At 45.6% G+C, this 23604-nt stretch overlaps 1 protein-coding gene across 6 annotated transcripts in view; it reads right to left on the bottom strand.

Annotated features, from left to right (window-relative positions):
• The window catches only part of NEDD4L (NEDD4 like E3 ubiquitin protein ligase), a 341033-nt gene that overhangs the window by 42101 nt on the left and 275328 nt on the right, over positions 1-23604 (bottom strand). For 4 of the 6 annotated variants that reach the window (XM_049620272.1, XM_049620270.1, XM_049620275.1 and 1 more), the window contains 8 exons: positions 22093-22269; positions 18821-18895; positions 17130-17189; positions 11859-11990; positions 11237-11356; positions 9953-10150; positions 4545-4622; positions 3037-3091 (listed from right to left, as the gene is read on the bottom strand). In XM_049620272.1, the coding sequence (XP_049476229.1) occupies positions 3037-3091; positions 4545-4622; positions 9953-10150; positions 11237-11356; positions 11859-11990; positions 17130-17189; positions 18821-18895; positions 22093-22269 (895 nt within the window). The remainder of the gene's footprint in view (positions 1-3036; positions 3092-4544; positions 4623-9952; positions 10151-11236; positions 11357-11858; positions 11991-17129; positions 17190-18820; positions 18896-22092; positions 22270-23604) is intronic. The other 2 variants (XM_049620273.1, XM_049620271.1) reach the window with 1 other exon arrangement.

The following is a 23604-nucleotide window of genomic DNA, read 5'->3' on the forward strand; positions in this document are numbered from 1 at the left end:
TCGTGACCTGGCTGAAGTCGGACGCTTAACCGACTGCGCCACCCAGGCGCCCCCTGAAACTACCTCTTTAAGATGGCTGAGTATTTTTAATCTTAGAAATGTGTGACTTCTTAAAAGAGTTTTATGAAGCAGAAAATAAATAGCCTCGTTACTCAAAAGACAAGTCTACTGCGGTTCTTTGTCATTCATGCACAGTCACACGTCCTGATCACGATGGAAGGTAAGAGGACTGTGAATCTCTCACAGGCTGTGTGCACGTGTAAAATGCTACACGTACGGATGACCTGGTTCCTGTCCTGCACGCAGGACAGCAAAATGAGGTGAACTTTGTTAGAAATCAGATAGGAGACGGGGCGCCTGGGTGGCTCAGTCGGTTAAGCGGCCGACTTCGGCTCAGGGCATGATCTCGAGGTCCGTGAGTTCGAGCCCCGCGTTGGGCTCTGTGCTAAGAGCTCAGTCGGGCTCTGCGCTGTGCTCTAGATTCAAGCTGTGCTGACAGCTCAGGCTGGAGCCTGTTTCAGATTCTGTGTCTCCCTCTCTCTCTGCCCCTCCCCTGTTCATGCTCTGTCTCTCTCTGTCTCAAAAATAAATAAATGTTAAAAAAAAAAAAATTAAAAAAAAAAAAAGAAATCAGATAGGAGAAAACTGCTTAGAAGGAGAGGCTCATTTGGAAGGTGATACATTCCTAAACGGCACCTACAAGGTGATTAAATGCATTTTGGAGTACCCCTGCTGGCCTGAGAAAGCTGCTTAAAAAGACAGGTGTTCCTGCACTTTTCACAGACTGCATTTTGGTGAAAAAGCAGACGGATTTATTTTAATGGATATGTACCCTACTTTATAGCCTGTGACTGAGCAAACCTTGACAAACCAGGGAGAAATGGCAGCAATGTTGCATCTACAGCAAATGAGGTGATCGTAAACATAGCTTCTGCTCGCCTAATTTCCACTCTTAGTATCTGGTTTGGAGAACTTTTCTGTATGGTCGAGGCAGGGCAAACTTTCGTCTGAAGGTAAAGCACCACAAGGAGCACCTCTTTTTGTAGCTTAGATCAACCAGGCTCTGTGCCAGGCCTACACCATCCCCAGGAGCAAAGGGAAGCCTCCTGCAAGCTGTCCTGGCAAGAGGAATGTGGAGCGAGGGAGCTGTGCGTCTGGAGGGACCGGCGGACCCATTAGGAGTAAGGAACTGCCAAAGCATGCAGCAAAACCACCCTTTTCTGCCTCCCGGCAAACAGAAGGGTGTCAAGCCTCGGGCTGGAGGCACAGCTGCTTCTCTAAGGCAAGTTCTCTCCACCTGCTGACCAAGGACATCAACTTCCCCATGTCTTCACCACTGACCCTCCACGAATTAACGTCATGTCACCATTTATCAAGCATCTACTACATACTATGGTAGGACTATGCACACCACTAGAAAAACAGCCTGTGATCTTTATTGCTTCTAACGTCCACTAGGATGGCCCTCTGTGGTAACATTTTTCTGGTTTGGGGGCCCTTGCATTAAGAGCGTTTACAAAATTCTTCTCAGGTTGACCTGAACATCAGATCACCAGCTAGAACGTGGCCACAAGGTTGTGTGAAATGTTCTGTGCGTAGCAGACCGAGGCTGTGTTACTGGTTAAGGCCTTATTTGAAGAGAAAGATCGTTATTATTCGTACCTACCTTTGAAAACTGAAACTGAAATGCATAAAAACTAAAAGAGAAATTATTTTCTGGTTTTGGTGGGAAAAAGAGGTTTGGCCCCTTCCTTATTTTAACAAATCATGTATGTGATGAGTAAGTAGAATTATAAAAAGCATATTAGAGAAAAAAGGTTAAAGCAGTTATGGTAGCAATTTACGCTCACTGTAAAATTCTGGAAAGCAGGCAAACCCTGGATACTTTTACTGGTCAAAGACAAAACTAAGCCTACGTACCCTTGAGATACCCGATTTTTACCAAAGGGTTAAAAGGGCAGCCCGCCCCCTGATCCATTTAAGACTTCCACTTTTGGTGTGATTGTGAGCCGCTGGGGTTCTTGCTTTGTTTATTCAGTTCCTGTGCCTCAAAGTGAAAGTGTACAGGACACTCATTCAGTAACCCCCAGAAGAGGCACAAGACCTAGGAGACAGTGGCACTCCCCATCCACGAGGAGTCCTTGTGGCCAGATTTCCCACCAGTGGCTCATCAGTGTAGTTTGGGTTAGTTAAGAGAACGTGAGGCTAGAGAAACCCGGCGTAGACTTGTGGTTCATGAACCAAATGAAAATAAAGATCAGAATCCAAATGCACACATTTGTAAATATAATTGAAAACTTCTTTTAAATACGTATTTTTCAGAAGTTTTAAGGGATACGCAAAAACATATATGCTCCCCTGGAGAACATGTCACTTCAAAACAACAACAACAACAACAACAACAACAACAACGACAACAAAAACAAAAAACCCACTGCCTAAAAGCAAAACCTTTATTAGTTTAACTTTTAGTTGAAATGAGAAACCACGCATTTATTCACAGGTGATGGAGCAAATACGCTATCATTTCAAGATACGAACTGTGTATGTATTAGTGCGTTGGGTGCAAAGAAGCATGCCATGAATAGAAAATAAGTCAGAATGGGCTTCTTGCCGTAAGACCTTTGAAAGCAGTGTTTAAGAAACTTAACATGCTGCTTCAAGCACTGCTCACACAGATTTTCGACTCAATCATGACTTCTAAAAGCTTATTTTCTATTACTAGAGTGTATTTATTAAAAGCGCAGAAATCAAGGGGTTATCTACCCCCCCAATTTTTTTAATAAAAAAAAAAAAGTTAATAGGCCACAAGATCAAATCGGGTGAAAGCCTGATGGGCTAGTTTAAAGCAAACTTAGATGAATGCACAGTACCGTACAAGGGCACTGATTCTCTGGGATCATTCTCTCCACATAACACCTGGCTGCCTAGACAAAGAGTGAAATGACAAACCTTTCACTATAATATTTGAATGACTCCCTGCCCCCCCATCCCTTTACCTGCAATGCCTATGTGTCTATAAAAGAGCCTACTTACTATGGTCAATATAAAACGTTCGGCCATCCAAGTGAATTCTTTCTTCCCAACCAGGCTGGTATTAGAAGGGGAGAAGGTGGGGGGGGGGGGGGGGGGGGAGGGAGGGAGAGAGAGAGAATCCAAACATTAGCTAACAGTTCCAAAAATCAATGGCTACATTTAAACACTCTAGGACACACTTTTTATTCTTCTCTTATAGGGGTGCAGTTTTAGGTTATAAATAAACTACAAACATTTCAAGTTAACTCTTGACCACATGTTCACTAGTCTTAGAAACCTTCACTCACTGCATGATGAACAGGAAACAGGGGTTCATATTTCAAAAGCCTCAAAGGGAAACTTCAGCATTCCATGCAACAGTCGAGTTTAGGATTGAATAAGCTCATTTAATTAAATGAATATTTACTGAGGACTGAAGGGAGGAGGAAGGTTAATTTAAAAATGTCAGAGAGATGCTTTAGCCCTGTCACCAGGTGGCTGAAAGCCCTCATACGGAGATTCTCTGGTGTGGGCTCTATTTGGACTCAGGAACTAAATGGATTTGGGTATTTTTTCCAAGGTAAGGCTGGTGTGCCCTCATTGTCTCAACTGTGCCTACTTGCTATCGGAAACTCAGGAGTCCAACAGATCAGGACAACACGTTGCCTTTCACGTCTTAGCTGTCTCCGGCACTCTCTGGGTTCTTTCCATCTAAACCCAGGAGCCAAACAGATTCGGAGAGAGTGAGGGATACTTGTATAAAACCTGCTGAGTAAAGACTGAGCTAACTTTTCTAGATTCAAGTTGTGCCATAACATACCACACACCGGGACAACAGAAAAGTTCTTGTGTTTGGAAGATCACCATCAAAGAACTCCCAGCACCCTCATTCTAAAAGCGTCTCAAGTCCTTGTCCGCCCCTGCCCACCTTCCTGCCCTTGTAAAGCTTTTGGACTTGGGGAGGGCTGAAAAGGACGTATGGCGCAAGTTTCGTGCAAAACCCAAACAGCTCAACTCCAACTTGGGCCCCCAAAGAGAATAAACTGATAAAAAGTTAAATTTATAAAACAGTCCTCAACAAGGAAGAAAAATAAGAAAAACAGGGACCGCAGGCTAAATGACTTACAGAAACGGTCTGTGATTACTTAGGCCTTTTTCTCCCACTGTTTTTAATGTGTCCATCCCAGTGGCTAAATTCGCAGTAAGGACAGAACTCAGTGGTTGCTGAGTTACAGACTAAATGCGCACTGCTCAAACTGTCACGTGTAGAGAATGTCCCTTACATCCTAGTTACCGAGTCTACTTTCTACTAGCTGCTAATAATACAGAAACCTCTTTCACAAGTACTGGGCATAAACTGTATGTACTATCAGAATTCAGCCATTCACCCATTCCTATTAAGAAACTACAGACCAGCGGGACCCCAAAAGCCTGGACAAAGGGAAGGCCCACAGGGGCTCCCCATCAACACCGGGCAGATGAACGGATACACATTTTCGGACTTGTCCACGCGTCTCCAGTGTACTCACAGGAAGAGGGCCAAGGTCATTGGGGTTTAAAGAGGCCTTTGACCGCATATGAACTGGAAATTTCAGGCGTGGATCTTCCTGCAAAAAAAATGGACAAGGCAGAAGACGTTAAGAGTGGTTCTGTGTGTGCACTCACTGGTTCCTCCCCTTCTGGAGCTGTGTGTTCCAAGGCAACCAGGCTGCGCGTGCAGGGATCTGCACTCTTGCCTGCATGGGGGAGGGGAGGACCTTTCTTGGTGTAGGGAGGCTGGCTGACCAACTCGCAAGAAAGATTTTACTCTTCTTGTCCTTGGTGAAAGCAGGATGGTGAGAAGATTTAAACAAAAGGTTAAGCATTTTCCCTGAGACCTCGAGCAGGTGAAGAGGAAAAGTCCCCGCAGCGATGTTACCATGGAAACCAGAATGGAGGGCGCCAGTGAACGTGAGGCTCTACTCTGCAGAAGGAATAGGGACAGTGGTTTGAAAATCTCTCGGGTCTTGAGCTCTGTGTGAGGGCAGCCAGCCTTTCCAACGGTGCCTGGGTTTCCTGCTGCCCGCCCTTCTAACTCCTTGATCTAGAGCAGAGAATCTGAATCTGGGCTGACGGTCGAGTCATGTTTTGCCCATACGTAGATGGCCTCATCACAAAAACTTCCATATCCCTACTAGAGAACTTTCCTGAGAGTCCTGATCAAACTCTGCAAATTAGACTCCCATTTACGTCCTAATATTCAAAAGTTTGCCAAAGATTTTTCTTAAGGGGTATGGCTCATAAGATACTACAAAGAACCCACGAAAGAGAAATATATGTACCCTGACATCTTGGGTCGTGCTTTCTAACTCAGAAAGAACAGGCAGATGGATCATCTTGCAACTACCCTGCTACGAGCTGGGCACAGGATCTCTGTTGCTTCAGATGAGGAAACTGAGCAAGACAATGAGAGCATGCCCGAAGGCTCCGACCCAGAGTCTGGGAGCTGCCTCTCACTTACACAGACTCAACAAAAATGCGATGGAACGCTGAGAATTCCTATTTTCAACTCCAAAGATTAGAAAACAAATAAGACTCAGAATAGGACATTGTCAACCAAGTAAGCCTGAGATTGAAAACAAAACAAAACACCCAAAAACCAATTTCAATTACATTAAAACCTTTGTTGCTGTCAAAGTACTAAAAGGTTTTCTGCCTCAGCATTTTCCTAAGTCAACAAGAAAATGAAATAATCGGTATAAATCTTGGAAAATAATAAAACTCTTTGTGACTGATAATGGGTATGAAAATGTTCTAAAAATGGATTATGGGAATGGTCGCACATGATTGTTCAATGGTCTAAAAACCACTTGACTGTGTATTTTAAACAGGTGAACTGTATGACATGTGAATTATACCTCGAGCACGCTGTTAAAAAAAAGTCCCAAGTCAACAATATAAACTGTTAGTATCTGGATTGTAACAAAGTTATAGATAGATTTTTTAACTGGCAAAATCTACAAAAAAACAAACCCCAAATCGAAAACTAAAGCCAACCTTTGCTTTCTATTAACTATAGCACACTACTACGAACTGAAGAAGTAAATCATGTTAGCGGTTTATGATGGCTATGGACCCTGAACCTTACGGATATCCTTTTTTAAAGGGGAATCAGGGGCATGAAACAGGCCCAATATTCCCTTGTGTACTGGGACACATACAGGACAAATGAATACACTAAGAGTTTGGATTTATAAGGTCCAATTAACTGATAATTTGGGTAAATATTTGTGATAGGCTGAAACTTGGAGCTCTAAGCTCCACAAAAGCCACCCGCTCAGGGATAGCTCACAACCACAGGGCCCCCGGCCCCCCCCCCCCCCGCGCCCCCCCCCCCCCCCCCCCCCCACGCCACTGACTATGCTAGCTTCTGGACACCGTACACAAGACTGGCCGTGCCTTGGAATCACACACACACACACACACACACACACACACACACACACACACACAGGCTACTGTGAAAGACAATCGGTAAAAAGCTGGTGATTTAAAGCACACACAAACAGAAAGAAGAGGCTGAAATGACAGAAAAGTGCCAGGGGATGGGGGCAAGGAGCATGAAGTATAAAACTCAATCTCACAGGTCTGCTGAAATGGCCTTGCATGGAAACCCAGACTCAGTAGAATGGGAGGGTTAGAGGCCCTCGGGGTCACATTATTTCATTACACCATCACAAGTCAGAATGACGGCAGCAGTCGCTGCCTTCCACCAGGCTCTCAGGGCTAAATCTAGAGGGCACTATTGAGCCCATCCTCCCAGCACGTCCCCTCAACAAGGAGGTAGGCTCCCCAAGGTAATGGGGCAGGTAACAGCAGCCAAGGCCTCGCGAGACTGTGACAACTTTAGGGAGGACAGTAAGAATGCGGTTTCAAATGGAAGAAATAAAAACGAAAATAAATGAATAAAATACGCAAACCCCACTGGGTAGTTTCTCCCTGTCCCCAGGCACAGGAAAGCACATTATTTCACTATTTCACAACTCCTTCCCTCAATACAGTTGGAAGAGTTTTTAAACAGAAGGCGAAGACCATCATTTTAAAAAAGGGGCGGGGGGGGGGCGGTTTCCTAGCAGAATTATTTAGAAACTTATAAAATCTGGGGACGCTGGCTGGTTCAAAAACCAGCTGTGGTTTTTTTTCCTTCCTGGAAGAGGTCAGCAACCATGCCTAGGCTACGCTGAGTCTTATTAGTTTGGACCTGGGTAGAAAACAAACCGGCAACTTCATTAAGGTACATTCTTGCTTGCTACAAAAATAAGCCAACGCTTTGTCCTGTAAAAGGCAGAGATACACTCTTACATACATGCTTCTGGCTGCTTCCTTAGCAGAAGAATGAGCAAGTGAAGTCCTCTCGTAATCTCCCCTCGGGCACTTGGTGGCCTCCCGCATGCGTCCCTGGCCCTGCTGACCCAGGTAGAAACAGACTGATGCTCACTGGATGTGGCCTGACTTCATCCTAGACAGACCGCTGGCAGGCTGCCTGCATTAGTTGTGTTTGTGAAGGCTGTGTTTTATAAATAGACTTCAAAGGGAATTTTCCCCTATCGATGCATACAAGGGAAATACTGGCCTGTGTCTTTTCATGTTGCTGGTTAATGCGGGAATCAAGTGCACACAGGCTGATGGGGGCAGAAGTGGTATCTTCATTATTCTCAACCTGACCTACCAGTTTCTCTTCCTGTTTCCATTGTAGTGTTCACATTCTACGAATAGCTACGCTGTTCTCTTTAAAAACAAACAAAGCCAACCCCACGCCAACTCCAAACAGATTCTAAGCTGAAAATTATCTTTCCCCTTCCCTCCATCTTTTATCATAATAAACCAGCAATGGGGAGAGTGGCTTCCACACAGAACATTGTATACAGGCCTTTGTTTGGGGGGGGGGGGGTAGGCAGCCGTGTGCCGGGGTGTCTGACTGTAGGGAGGAAGGGTAGTAACTTGTGGAATTCCCAGTTGCTACCTTCAGGGTTTTCTACAGCGACAGCAGCGACAAAATACTGTTTCAACGCATTAAAATTTTAAATCGGTGCCATCAGTGAACACCAAGTATCTTGGGTCGAAGGGGGCAACTGGAAATTCAAACTGGGTTTCATTCAGCACCGATGCGGGCAATAAATAAAGCCAAGTGCTATTTAAAATAAGAGCTGTCCAGCGGCAGTCACAGTGCAGTTGTGGCGTGAGAGACTGAAAAGGTTAGGAGGCTGGGCTGCTAAGCTAGTTCAAATGACTCAAATCACAGCTTATGCTGGCAAGCCACAGCGGCTCCATACACTAATCCATCTACTGCGACAATATTTACCCCTATTTCTGGAGCTCCCCTGGCTGGCCGAGGGCTGGAAAGCCCAGCGGTGCTGGAGTGAGTAGATCACCGGCAGGAAAGCCGAAGGTTCTGTGTCCACGAGGGCAAAGACCTAATACCCAGTCTCTATTGTGTCTATTTGGGCACCAAACAGGTGCCCATTGTTCACTCTCAATGTGCCCCCCCCCCCCCCCAACCTGTACTATCACCTTCAGGCTAAGAGGCAAGTCAAACAAAGCAACACGCTAGCAGATGCCTCAGCAGGGATCAGGAGCTTACTACATGAATGTCACCAGATCTAAATGACAGATTCCCCAGGCAGGCCACTCCTGTACCTCCAAAGAGGAAGAACTTTTAGAGTGGTTCTCACTAAGGAGTCTTGAGAATGTGTGGGGAGCATTTCTGGTTACCCCCCCACCCCCCCGGCAGGGGGACGGGGAGGAATAGTGGCTTCAGGCTTTTCAGTGACAGGAGCCACGGACGCTAGATGCCCGGCAATAAAAGGCACGTTCCTGCCCCCCGTGCAGAGAATGTCCTCGTGGAGACATGCTGCCTCACGATCCACTGGATTTTAGAGGGTGAGCCCTCTAGGGACTAAGTTAACATACACTGTGGGCAAAGTGTGAGTGACAATCCAGGTCACTTTGGTTCAGGTGTTTTTCTTAACACAATGTTTACTGCTCTACTGACTATACTACACTAAGGGTCTTCTCTAGAAATGGGGATTTTAAAGCGTGCGTTCACTGTTAGCCCACGCTAACAACCACCCAAACTCAACCGGCTTTCACATAACGTCAGTTCTAAGCATGGATGACAGAGGTCAGAGTTAAGCTCTGTATCCAGAGAGTGAGAGAGGGATAGGGACAGGAAGAGGGCAAACCTCCCGCAGCATCAGAAATAGAAACAACAATACCAAGTTTGGTTTCCTCATAGGTCCAGAGATCACATGATAGAAACAAACCGCTCACTTCTAAAAGGACTACGTGTGGTGTTAAATAAGGCACCGCGAATTCAGCCGAAGAAATGAAGAAATGACAGAGGCACGGAAAGTTCTACACAGGCACCTCTGATTAATCTCGTCATGCTCACATGGAGTCTTTCTCCTGGGGGATTCAGGGGCACGTGGAAGGGGAACAGGATGAGAACAATCAATTTTGACAAGATGCTCACAAGGAGGGGCCATCAGATTTACAGCCAAACTCCTCAGCGCATCTCTTGACCCATAATTAAAGGACAGAAAACGCAGCACAGAAGTGTGAAACACCGACCCGATGAGGACGGTACAAACTTAAAAGGACAAACCAAATGAAGATGATCATGGCCCTAAAAATGCAAAAAGAAACTGATGGAAGAAAAATGATTAGCATGCTTAGAAAGAGATTAGGATACCTGATACAAGGACAGCATCGCGAGAAGTGAGGCAGTAACATCAAATCGCTGGCACTGGGGGGCACGACCCTTTTCCCCAACTACGGCAAACTGTCGGGCTCAGTGAGAGATTTCTCTGCGAGAACTACGGACACCGAGGAAGGAAACCCAGGAGTCCATACCAGACCTCGGGAGGAAAACGGAACCAAATAAAAGCAGCAGCCTTACCCACGTTGTAGTCTTTGTGTTATGGTCAATGAAGAAGGGCCGGCCGTTTGGTGCTATCCTCATTTCCCAGCCGGGTGGCAGGAAGCTCTGTGTGACTTTGTGTTGTGGTTTAGGGGAGTTGTAAGGTGATGGCTGTGGGGACTGTGGATTGGAAAGGGTATCTTTCACAGCCCGACGTACGGGTGAATCCTTGGCACCCTAAGGAATAATAACGAGCATTAGAATTCTTACCACGAGCTAGCCCGGAGGGGTCAAAATGTACCTGGGCATCAACGAACGCCCGTCTTTGGAGAGGGACGAGGGAGAAGCTCCAAAAACCTGCTTCGGTCATTCATTTAACTTTGAAACCACTCTAACTTTCAAGTTTTTTTTTTTTTTTTTTTGGTTGATTAAACACACAACGTTAAGTACTTATAACCGAGATCCGTGGACAGCTATTCAGCACACACCCAAAATCTTGTTCTCTGTTGAACATGACGGATGGAAGGTTTACAGAGGCTGAAAAAACGCATGCCCCTGCTCTTAATGAGCTCACAGTCTAATGCGGAATGGGTTGGCAGTTTTCAGAGCACAGAAAGAAAAACCTGGACCAACGGAGACAGCCACCCGGCCTTGCATGGCTGCTACCCGCTGAGAGCCCATTTGGACGAGATCACAGCCACTCCCAGTCATCGGCATCCTAAACCCAGGGGACGGACCCACGGCCATCTCTACGACACAGTCAAGTTCGGAGCTTCCAACATTTGCTCTCCGGCTTCTCTCACTCTGATATTGGTGATGTTAAGGGACGGCACGGACCTCACACACACAGGAGAGAAGCACAAGCAGGTGCCCAGCAATGGTTTAGGGACGCGAATGTGCATCGGAAACACGTATGCCCATACAATGACAGGCCCTACGGTCGAAAGGAAAGAAAATGATCAAAGCAACGGCTATGTTTTCAAACGCAATGTAAAGCATTGGTATTTGAAAGAGTTATTATGCAGTCAAGAGTGAAACACAACAAGAATGGAGCAAGTTCGGAAGAGAGGCGCCCGCTTCCAGCACAAGGGACCGTGGCGGCAGCCGAATGAGAATGGGAATCAGGTGGGAGCCCACGGACGCGGACCAAGGCGAAACAGAGAAGCGTGAAGTAAGGCCGCACGAGAACACCCTGCACCACGGACACAACGGCTGATCAGAGAGGGGACAGGGGCTGCAAAACTCAAATCCAAGGGAGGCGAGAAGAGAGAATGAGAAGTCCCGGGGACAGAGCGACCCGGTTAGACGAGGCAGCCTTCTCACCTCCAGTGGGGCAGATAAGGTTACAGTCGGCGAGCTGAGGCTACGGGGCCGGCGGATCTGAGGCTCGATTAGGTGGTTGTTACTGTTTGTGGCGGATCCGGATGCACCATCTTCTGCGAGCTATTTTGGAGGCAAAAACAAGTTAGCTTCATAGGAGGATCCCCTGTGCACGTGATTGGGAGCGTGGACCCAAACAACAACACAGCCAGCAATAATGAGAGGTCTGGCCTCTTCGAGTGTGGAGGAAACGATTACACATAATAATGGGGGCAGGGATGGGGAAACACATCCAAAGGAAATAGAAATGAATCACTAGCCCAGCCTAAAAACCAGCCTCAGAAATAAAGGGGGCTGGGAGAGAAGCTATACTGTGATAGGCTCTTACTTTGAAAACATCTTTCCATGTCACAGCTTAAAACCGCATCTAGGGATGGACTGATCTGAGGACCGAATTCTTCCTTCGGGGCGGTATTATGCTTAGAGTAACACGTTTTTTGGGGGGAGGAAAGATTTTCTCAGACACGGGTTCTTTAAAACAACACATTCACATCGGGAACCCTGAGCTCATGTACACTTTGGCTCCCGTGGCCTGTGATTTTAAGTTGTAGGACGATCTGCATACCTGCATGATAGGTCGAGTCCAGGTTGTGGTTCGATTGTTATGATTGACATAGTATGTGCGTCCCTTAGCATCTTTTCGTTCTTCCCAGCCTGAAGGTAGGCCCGGCGTGGTATGTGCATAGGCCACTGATGGCTGTTTGTGTAAGAAATCATTATTATTTAATATCTTGCATTTGCTTTCCGATCAGTTTAATAAAGTCATACACACCCAGAGAATTCCTTGCTCTAGACCAAGTAAGTTAATTTGACCAAAACATTAGTGTCTGGAAAAAAGGCAACGGATTTCCAAAGGCTTCAAGTCTACTGTGAAATGAACCCCACGCTGCTAGGAGGTCCAAAAATCTTACCTACATCAGTTGTAGAGCCCTGAAGACTGAAACGTCAAGGGTTGTTGTTGCTAACGTGATCGTAAGAGAAATATACAATCTATTTCAGCTACTAAATTTTATTGTCAAACCGCATGTTACCCAGAGGGATTGTCCTGAACATTTTTTCCTCCATATAGTTGCCACGGTGATCTTCTCCTAATTCCTAAACTCTTCATCGGCTTAGAGCCCTTCCTCTATAGCTTTCAGGGGAAAGAATACAGTCTCCTCTCTAGGAGGCCTGTATTTGCACCAGGGCATAGAATCAGGAGGACTGACCAGGACAGCAAGTGGCCAGGCAATGTAGGTTAGAATTCCAGAGGGTCCCCATAACCGAGGCAGCGTCTGCTCCCGTCCTCCCCTACGGCGGGTCTCTCTTTGAAAGGAGCAAGGGGGCTCCTGGCTGGCTCAGTCGGTTAAGTGTCCGACTCTTGGTTTCAGCTCAGGTCATGATCTCACGGTTCGTGAGTTCAAGCCCCACGTCGGGCTGTGTGCTGACAGTGCGGAGCCTGTGTGGCATCCTCTCTCTCTGCCCCTCTCCTGTTCATGCTGTCTCTGTCTCTCTCAAAAAAATAAACTTTAAAAGGGTGCGTGAAGCACACATGGATCCTGGGTTTAGAGACATGTCCAGCAACAGAGTGACTGTATTTGGACAGTCCAAGTTAGATTGCAAAAGGACTCCGGAGACACTTTTGTCTGTAGGAAGCAGTCTGAGAAGTGCCCTCTGGGTGGAGACACATCGGAACAACAAGGATGCCTCAGTGACTCCTGGAGGGAGGAGACGGACGTTTGAGGTGAGGAAGTCCTGTGTGTACGGGGGCCGCATAGGAGATCTGTAACTGAGAAAGGGGTGCTACCCTGAGGGCGGGGGCTCAGAGACAACAAGCCAATCGTGGCTGCCGAGACTCCTGGGAGAACGTACAAGAAACAAGAGGCCAAGCATCAGGAATAATCTCTTTCATGAGGTGACAGAAGGAAGCTTCTTCTTTTTGGGAACGGTCTTCCCTAATTAGGATCTTGTGACCGACAGGTGTTTTACCAGGGGCATACGGGGGTGAGGATGTCAATCTTAGCCCATCTCTTAGCATACCTCCGCGTGCGCATCCGATCGTTCACGTCCACTACCAACACTGTGCCTTGGCAAAGAGGATGGTCAAAAGCACGCTCGGTGACACTGCCACGTAACCTGGGGACCTCGGTGAATGAGGCTGAATATTCTGCTTCATGAGCTTGATGGCACGTTCTAGAGAAAAACTACCTGAGCCACGGAGCAGCTGCCTCAGTGTTTATTCCCAAAACGTTATTTACCGAGCAAGGCAAGAGTATTTGTAAGAGGACTTTCTGCTAAATCTGTAGCAACTATTTTCTTGGCATTCTTCCAGATTCGGTCCTGAAGGCTCTACAATGGTTAATTCCAAGACTGTGACCACATGGGTTCTGGATCTAGGTGTGGGGCCACCACAAGAGAGAAAGGGACATCAGCACGCAGACTCGATCCTTCCATGAGTATTGAAGACACATGACTTCACCTACAGCCTTCCCTACCTGAGGCACCAATTCAAAAGAGCTATTTCTACGGCTACTTTTCCCCGGGGCACTACCAAAACTGGACTCCGCTGAACTAAGTTAGAACCCACATTGGAACCTAAGTGGTCAATTCATATTTTTGGCCAAGTATGTGCTATCAATCTAACCTCCTGCTGCTTATATGACGACCAAAAATGCTAGGGTTAAACGGGAGACTAAATGGAATCAGCTTTCCTCCTCCCTACCGAGTTAATTTGTGGGAGAGGAAATCAGATAGGCACTCAGAAAGCTCTACTCTGGAAACCATCAGAATAGCGTTAAAGTTAGAGAGTCCCCAGAAAGGCTACTTATGAGGAGACTCATGGAAGAACTTGGATGTGCTGTGGCTAATCTCAGAACTGAACTCTAAAGCTGCAGAACCTCCAGCACCAGGTTCCTTTCACAGGTCCAGTTAATGGGACTAATCGGTTTCTGGAAACGAAGAGCACAGTGCAGGAGAGAACACTGAATTTGATTAACGTGTTCATTTCACCTTCCATTGAGAATTGAATCGGTGCCCTGTCATCTAGTTCCATTTATGTGTGATGGTGCTGTTAAATTCTTTCTTTATAGATTTCCTTCTAAATGACCTTGGAGAACAACTTGTGCCAGCAAGTCCATTTGTGACTCACTGCACTGCCCTCACCACAAGCAGCAGGGGAGGAGGCAGGACTCAGCTCTTCCAGACAGATCATGCAAGAGACCCAGCCCTGGAGCTGAAATCAGACTTCTGTTGTGAGAGAGAGAGAGAGAGAGTATGTATGTATGTGTGTGTGTGTGTGTGTGTGTGTGTGTATGTTCACATGTGCATGCCATATGACCTCAAGAGACAAGTTCATTAATCAAGAGACAAGTTATAAACTGTTAGCTTAATTTAACAATTTCACAGCTTTTCATCTGAAAATACTATTGTGTTTTGGCATTGCCCAATAGCCAGTTAACGATGGCTTCCCAGTGGCTCCATTTATTTCATTAAGACGAAGAACTCAATTATGGATAAACTGTAAAAGTTTCAATATGCTTTTAAAGATGGCAAACAGTTTCGTACGATCACAGATTCTCCAAGATTTGCTCAAACCCTGCTATACCGTTACCTCAGTGTATTTTTAGGTACGTTATATACAGAAAAGTCCAGAAGGACTGTGCTATCCCCCTCCTTTTATCTCAGGGAGGGTTCCTGCTTGGCCAGCTGGAAAGGGACACTGGGGTGTATCATTTGTGTATATACGCCAGTGTGTATTCATAAACCAAAGGGCTGTAGTTCCACAGGTGAGGATCAGGGCTTGTTCATTAACGCACTTGTTCATAAAAGCACTACCATGGAAAAAGAGGTACGGTTAACACAACATGGTGCATTGTGCCCAAAGGGTGGGGCGTGGGGGTGGGGCTGAATGTTCACTAACAGGGGAAGATTATATAAATTGAGGTGCATTCATATCACTGGATATTATTCAATTATTACCATGTCCCAGAGGAAGGACCGTAAGTGACAAATATCAAGTTGCTAACTGATGTGTGTAGAAGATCCCAGTTGTGTGTGTGCATGCACGAGGAGAGGGTGTGTAAAAGGGGGAAAAACTTGGTAAGAGAAGGAACTGGAAAAGATACTTTCAAACCTGTCTCAATTTCTAATAGCCATCAGATAAGTTGGTTTATTGCAGCCGAATGATCACCAGATACGTGGGAGGCATGAGGGTAGGTGCAACACTTGGGAATGACTACTACTCAAGCCCTTAAAAAAAAACAAATCCGAACTCATATTTTTAATTCACTGCTGGACGAGGGGGAGGGCACAGGCAGGAAGAACACAGCAGTGGCAGGGGCCACAGGACCTCGTTCAGATGGGTCACTCTGCCCTGCCAGGTACCTCTCACCATGGAGCCCAGTGCTCTCATAATTCGGTGCATCCTGCCACTTAACTATCCTCAGCTATCACAACACTCCAACACTAATGGCAGATCCCATGGCCCATAAAATGCAAAAATGGATGGTAGAAAATGCTCATTAGCCCTGGATTCTGTTAAAATTACTTAATGAAACGGTTCTGTCCACCTGGCAGCAATTCTGCTGGAGGCTGAGCCTGGCCACCTAGCACATGACTTTCACATAAATCGCAAGCTCGCTAGCTTCCACTGGGCTTGGTTTTGCTGACTGCCCATTTGATTTTCCTGTGTGCAGTGCTGAGCGTTACATTCTAACAATATAACTTAAGTTGGTCTTTTAAGTCCACATCCTGCAGAAAACCAGCAATTCTGTACGTATTTAAAGGTATTCTCGGGCGCCTGGGTGGCTCAGTCGCTTGAGCGTCCGACTTCAGCTCAGGTCACGATCTCAAGGTCTGTGAGTTCGAGTCCCGCGTCAGGCTCTGTGCTGACAACTCAGAGCCTGGAGCCTGCTTCAGATTCTGTGTCTCCCTCTCTCTCTGCCCCTCCCCTGCTCATACTCTGCCTCTTTCTCTGTCAAAAATAAATAAACATTAAAAAAAATTGTTTTAAAGGTATTCTCAAGTAATAAGCAGTTATAACCAACCTAACAAGGGTGACACAATTAGGAAAATTCTTCCAAGAGTCACAGTAGCTCAAAGCATAAACTATAAGCTAGCCTGTTGTCTGGGATCATGCAAAAAACAGGCAATTAAAATACATAGTCCTGTTCAAGTTACCCATAAACATCAATACTAAAAATTATTTAAAATAATGAGCAAGAGTAACAGATACTTGGCTTAGAGAAACTAAATTTTAAATTTCTTCATTATATTCCCTCCTCTCTCTCCCCCTGAATTATACGAATCCTCGTTCACTCCTGTGAATAGTGCTCCTTGTAGCAGAGCAAGAGTCATGCTCACCATACACAAATCTAACCCAGGGTTTAAAATCTGGTACGGGGAGCGGACGGGAGAGGTTGGCTGTGCGCACATCTGGGAATCCACAGGGACAACGGCATGTAGTTCCTGTGGCTTCCCTATTCTCTTCCAACCAAATTATTTTGCTCGGGCATTCTAACAAATCAGAAAAGCTTATCAGAAGTACAAACACTCAAGACAGAGATACATTCTAGTATATGTGCTGCCGAAACGAGCATGGCAGAAACACACTCCAAATGGTCAAATTAAATGCACTTAATCGAACCTTGACAGTATTCCTAACAAAACGACAGGGGACTAAAAATCGTCTCACCCAGTACCTCTGAACTACGTGAAAGTGAATTTCACACGTATAGCTCCGCGGCACAAAGAAGCTGATCTTACCCAAAAAAGAAAAAAGAGTACATTCACCATTGTGCACAATGTTAAAAACCAACCCACGGTTTTGTCGTGAATGTCTGATCAAGGGTATCATTACCGTTGGCTCCTCACCACCTGTGACAGTTGATGAACGCGCTCTCCTAGCTGGGGCACTTGGCTGTTGAATGACAATTTACATCAGTGAAATGCACTTAGGGAGACCACCCACTGCTTCCTGAATCAGGAATCACTGGTGATGCAGCCAGTAAGGCAGGTGATGTGGATCTGAATCCCTGAAATCCACCCTATTCAAATAAAGCTGAGCAACCACTCACTGATGACCAGAAGAAAAAGAGAAACGCAACCGCCTTCCCACCCAGAGAAGGTTCCGCTTGCAACATGATTCGGGTAAACAGTGAACTGACAACCTCAGAAACGTGAGATGTATTATTCGAAAAAAATTGAAAACCACCATGGTTTTGCCCCTACTGTTAAATAACTAGCGGATTCTTCAATCTGCCAAACTCGTAATTTGAATAAGAGGCCACTGGTGATCAGTGAGTTTACAGCTTTACAGGGTACAAGGCAAGAGGGAGGAATCAATAGTTTCCAGGAAAGTGAGCTTTTTGGGCAAATAAAATTGAAACTGATTTTGAAAGGGAGAGAAAGTGCCATTAATTCATCAAGGAAAGTCACGGAATCATCAGATTGAGGCGGATCCCCTCTCCAAGGATATCACAGCCGATTATTCTGGTTTTGGGGGACGCCTGTACTAAAACCATCCCAGAAAGCATGCGCTTGTCAAGCTTCTGATCAACCAGCCCATTCTATGTGCACCACAAACTGAGTCTGCCGTGTTGATTATTCACTTAACCAGTGTACTCATGAACCCGTTCTGTTACCATTAAAGACTAAAACCCAGGCAACAATACCCTTTGTAGTAAAAATATACACGACAGGGTAGATACCATGACTGCAAAAACTCTAAGTACGATCTTTTTTCCCTTTAATTTCATAGAAAAGTATTAATGCCAAAAAAATAATCAAGGATTTGTATTACTAAAAAAAAAAACAAAAACAAAAACAAAAAACCACACTGGATAAGGTCAGACAAGTTGAACATACTAAAACCACAAAACATTTTCTCCTCCAAAAGGAGAAATAGATTTACAAAAAAAATTGTAACGTAAACGCCAAATGTCTCTCGAGGCAGTCCTGGTCTGCCTTCCAGTTTGCACGTTCATTTTTATTTTTGTCCCATATTGGGAAACACGGGACATCCTTCCGTATTTGCTGCTAGTTCTAAACACTGCAGTAGAGGGGGGAGCAGACTGTAGCCAGTTCAGTAGTCAGCAGAGCTGCGTTTAACAGAGAAAAGTACAGGCGCTTTGTGGGTTAAGAGCTTAGGCCATTAGTGATGAGAAAAACCACGCCCTGCAAACCGGGAAGAGTTCTTCCTGTTCCAAGGGATTCCTGTGTGACTGGAGCACAGTGCTGGGAACTCAGTAAGTTTAAAAGAAAAAAAAGAAACGAATTATTAATACGCTTTTGATTAAGTGGTAAGCACATCAGAAGTGGTATTAATTTGGGTGGAAAAGCAAAGCAATGAAGTTTTCAGCATTTCAGAGACTAATAGAGCTCTTTGTATTCGGAATCCACTCTCCTTGGGCAATTTGCTAGGAAATCATCCGGTCTCTCGTGTGCATAGAGAACCGATTTACACAGGAAAAACTCTTCCTCAGTAGCCCAGATGATTTCAAACACAAGCCCCAAGGGCCAACCGGATGGCTGGCAAGGGGCGTGGGTTACCGGTGGTAGATGAGCTTGCTCGGCAACGGTGTCCGTCACGCTGCAGGACCGCAACCTTGAGGACGGTTCTCTTTGCTGAAGGGGGGAAAGGACACGAAGCGTCGTGAAAACACAGGCCCAGAAACAAGTTTCGTTGGTTTAAAAACTAAGTCACGCGAGCCTATTGAGTGTTCTTTCATGTGAGAAGATGATTCGGTGAGACACCGTCTCTTCTGGGCCATGAGAGTAATCCCTCAAGCAGTCGGGTGGGTAATCTTATGTGTCATTACGAGTGTTTGCAGCAGACAGAAATTCTGACTGGTCCTTAGGAGGAAGTAACAGCAAAAGTAGGAAAAAGAGGCCAAAACAGGACAGGGGACTCAAAAGGCCAGGGTAACACTCTACTGCTTCTTTAAGAAATGGCAGTAGGGGTGCCCGGGTGGCTCAGTCGGTGAAGCACCCAACTTCGGCTCAGGTCGTGATCTCACAGTTTGTGGGTTCGAGCCCCGTGTCAAGCTCTGTGCTGACAGCTCGGAGCCTGGAGACTACTTTGGATTCTGTGTCTCCCTCTCTCTCTGCCCTTTCCCAGCTCACGGACTCTCTCTCTCTCAAAAATAAATAAACATTAAAAAAAATTTTTTTTAAATAAAAAAAAGGGGGGTGGCACCTGGGTGGCTCGGTCGGTTAAGCTTCTGACTTTGGCCTGGGCCATGATCTCACGATTCGTGAGTTCGAGCCCTGCGTGGGGCTTGGTGCTGACAGCTCGGAGCCTGAAGCCTGCTTCCAGATTGCGTGTCTCCCTCTCTCTCTGCCCCTCCCCTGCTCAAGCTTTCTCTCTGTCTCTCGAAAATAAATAGATGTTATAAAAAAAACTGGCACTAGAGGGGCGCCTGGGTGGCTCAGTTGGTTAAGCACCCTGCTTTGGCTCAGGTCATGACCTCATGGCTCGTGGATTGGAGCCCTGCATCGAGCTCTCTTCTGTCAGTGTGGAGCCTACTTTGGATCCTCTGTCCCCTTCTGTCTCTGCCCCTACTCTGCGCATGCTTTCTCTCTCTCTCCAAAATAAACATTAAAAGGGGCGCCTGGGTGGCTCAGCCGGTTAAACATCCAACTTCAGCTCAGGTCATGGTCTCACGGTCCGTGAGTTCGAGCCCCTCGTCGGGCTCTGTGCTGACAGCTCGGAGCCTGGAGCCTGCTTCGGATTCTGTGTCTCCCTCTCTCTCTGCCCCTCCCCCGCTCATGCGCTGTCTCTGTCTCCAAAATAAATAAAAACAATAAATAAATAAATAAATAAATAAATAAATAAAACAGTAAAAAAAATGGCAACAGGAAGCTAGCAGTCTTGCGTTTTGCTCTGGGATGCAACCTTGGGGCAATCTCTAGTGTGATGTGAATAGAGGAAAAAATACTGATATAGATCGTTCTTAAACATTACTATTGACAAAGGATCAGTTGGAATCTAAGGCCAAAAAACTCAAATGTGGTCTTGTGCTATTTCCGAAGGGTCAGTTACAATTTTAGCTTCTGAATCGAGTTGAAGTCGTACAGAACAGGAATGAGGGAAAATAGCGAGGTTCCTCTAAAACATCTAGTGTGCGATGTATTGTGTTCCTCTCACTCGTTTGTATTCGTCTATCTTTTTCGAAAAACAGCCAAGAGACCCCATCATAGAATGGCAGTGGGTTACACACACAAAGGCCAAGTATCTAAGTGGCAGCAGATTCGTCCATGGGATAAGTCTGTAGGTACTCGTTTTTAATACTTCAGTACTCACTTTAATGATAAGCAAAAGGGGGTAAGGTCAAAGAAAGACTCTGTGACAGCGACAGGGGCCTATTCAGGCCCTTCCACAATGGTTAGGTTAGCACGAAGGGTTCCTTCTTTAGTAAAAGTTCATGCTACTGTCCTTGAATACAGGGTGATCCTGACAAGCGAAACTGAAAAAGAGTCTCGTGTTCTCTTTCCAAGACATTCTCACTGAACAGCTGAATCAGACGCAACACCATCTTAAAATAATACGGACTCTTGCACTTGGATCTTAAAGATATTGTGTGCAAGTTCAGTGATTAAATGCAGGTGGTCCCTATACAAAGAACTAGAGATGCTCACTTAATACTCATGCTGAAGAAAACGAGGAGTTTTTACTTGGTAGGCTACAGGTGTGCATCTGCTTAGGTTCTTGCATTGCTTACGACATTCCACTGGTTTTCAATACACGGCTTCATTGCTTATGTTGTTTCCACAGCGACAGTTTTCACCAATTCAAATATCCCACATATAGCATTTTTCCCTGCCCTTTTAGTATTAGATTTTCATCTCAGTGGTCTGTCTCTTTCTGCAGAACATTTGCAAAATTTTAATATAAAACCACTTTAACCGAGTAATCACTGCAACTCACATAATACGGGCCAATGGTAAAAACACCATAACCGACAGAGTAACGATCTTGTGAGTGCTTACTTGCTTTTACATCAGATGTAGTCCTCTTATCCGTGCATTCAATACGGTTGTAATAATCACTATTTTTCTAGGATGCCATTTTCAGTGCAGTGACCACTGTCATTTACTGTTATACATCTTTAAGTTCAATTTCTTGAGAAACATGGAGAGTTGCATTTGTTCTCAACTCTATTCACAGGCAGGTATTTTTCTATGGACTTTTCATGCCCTTCCACGATGTGTTATCAAACATGCAGGTCTTCATGCTCACTGTGCTGCTTCTCACTGGGGCTTAGCCCTATCTGAACTTTCTAGGAAGAGGCTCCCTGATGGTTAAGAACCCAAGTTCAAATGTTATCCTGAGGTCCGTGCCTCAGCTGCATGAGCTTTCTTAAGGATTCGTACTCTGGGACTTAGGGGACGTCTTCCGTCTCCCATCCTAACTCTGTCTTGGATGGGTCCCTTAAACTTCATCTGCGAAGTGAGAACGATAAAGTGGGCAGCAGGGTACTTAAGAGGACTAATTAAGAGGCCCGATGTCTCCCAGGCCCCCCTGTGAAATAACCACCTTTGTGATGGAGGCACTATTTACGAGCCTCTGGCTGGGAAAAGAAATTCAAGGTTAAAGGTAATATTAACAGAAATGGACTCTTCTTGAGTTCTTTACAAATCAAGAAAGATTCTCACCTGCTTGGACTAATTCTGTCCCGAGGAAGGGGGAACTTTGGAAAAGGTCACAGTTCTCTGGGAGCTGGAAGGACCTTGGTCATTATTTGCATACAAGAGTCTCTTAAAACGACAAGAAGTGATAAAATATTTGCTCAACTTCTCATTCAAACAAGACCATTACTTACGATCAAAGAACCAAACTGCTCCCCATTGGAGTCTGGAGTGATCTGAAGCCTTCTGCTCAGCTCCTCAGACAGCTCCTGAGGGCTGGTCCGGGACACTGGAGAGGACGGCGGAGGGGGCAGTGACAGACTGAGGGAGTCTCCAGTGATGTTCACTTCCTCGGAAATGGTCTCCCAAGGCTATCAAGGAACAAGATGCTGGGGTAAATGGTAGGAGCGTGGGATCCTCTCGTCACCTTGCCAACAACCACACCACCGTGATAACTATAATTAACATTTACTGAGTATTTAAGGCGCACACAATCTTCTAATAACCCTGAGGAACTTGTGACTACTACCCTAATTGACAGGTGAGGAAACCGAGGCACAGAGAGTCACCTGTCAAAGAGAACAGAGCTAGGAAGTGGCAGGGTCAGGAGTGGATCCAAGGGAGCCTGGTTCTAGGGGCTGTGGTCTTAACCCCTTTAAAACACCACCTCTCTGAGTGGTGACTTACTTCTAGTACTGGTTACTACATGGGTGGGTTAAAAATGTTCTCAGAAATTCATGGATGACTTCCATGGATTTTCTTTTACTGTAAGTGCTGAGGAGTCACTGTAAGAGCAGCAGAAATGCTATAAGCTGTAATTAAACAGTGGTATTAAGTAACTTTTAGTGAACTCATTATGGCATCATTGATTTTGCTTTTCCAGTGTTGATCACTGCAATATTTTTATGAATGATCTTCATAAAACACTGTCTAAACAGAATGGATTTCTACTAAGTAAACACAGTTGTTAAGACTGCACAGAAGTAATTGCTCCACAACTGGTAACTGCTAATTTGTTGTTCAATTCATAATTCTCCCCCCCCCGCCCCCCCCCGTAATTTACCATAAACATTTAAGGGGAAAAATAGTAAACGTTTCCGAATTCACCCAAATTCCTATTTTCCCGGCAATAAATCTCTTTCACGATGTCAAAACTCCTTAGTAGAAGTATTTGGTACCCGAACGTCATTTAATTGCTCACCTATGACAACCACATTGCCACTCACTAAGATACAGTTAGAGTCTGGGGGCAGGTAAATAATAAGGTGAAAATGTCTTCTGTTTTTTTTTTTTTTTTTTTTTTTTTTAACGTTTATTTATTCTCGAGAAAGAGAGAGACAGAGCATGAATCCGGGAGCATCAGTGAGAGAGGGAGACAGAGAATCCGAAACAGGCTCCAGGCTCCGGGCCGTCAGCCCAGAGCCCGACGCGGGGCTCGAACTCACGGACCGCGAGATCGCGACCCGAGCGGAAGTCAGACGCCGAACTGACTGAGCCACCCAGACACCCCCGTAAGGTGAAAATATCTTCAGATTTCCAATGTGTTCTAGAAATAACGTCAGTCCCTTCTGTAACAGACGGGTACACGTATTCATCAAACTTGACTTTTCCATGCACTTCCTAAATTGATATCCCAACGGTCGTCAGTTGGCTGTGAGGCCACCATCTTGAATTTTTAGACAGCATTTACCGTGAGAACATATCAG

The sequence above is a fragment of the Panthera uncia genome (genome assembly GCF_023721935.1).
Source record: "Panthera uncia isolate 11264 chromosome D3 unlocalized genomic scaffold, Puncia_PCG_1.0 HiC_scaffold_8, whole genome shotgun sequence".
Classification (NCBI taxonomy): domain Eukaryota; kingdom Metazoa; phylum Chordata; class Mammalia; order Carnivora; family Felidae; genus Panthera; species Panthera uncia.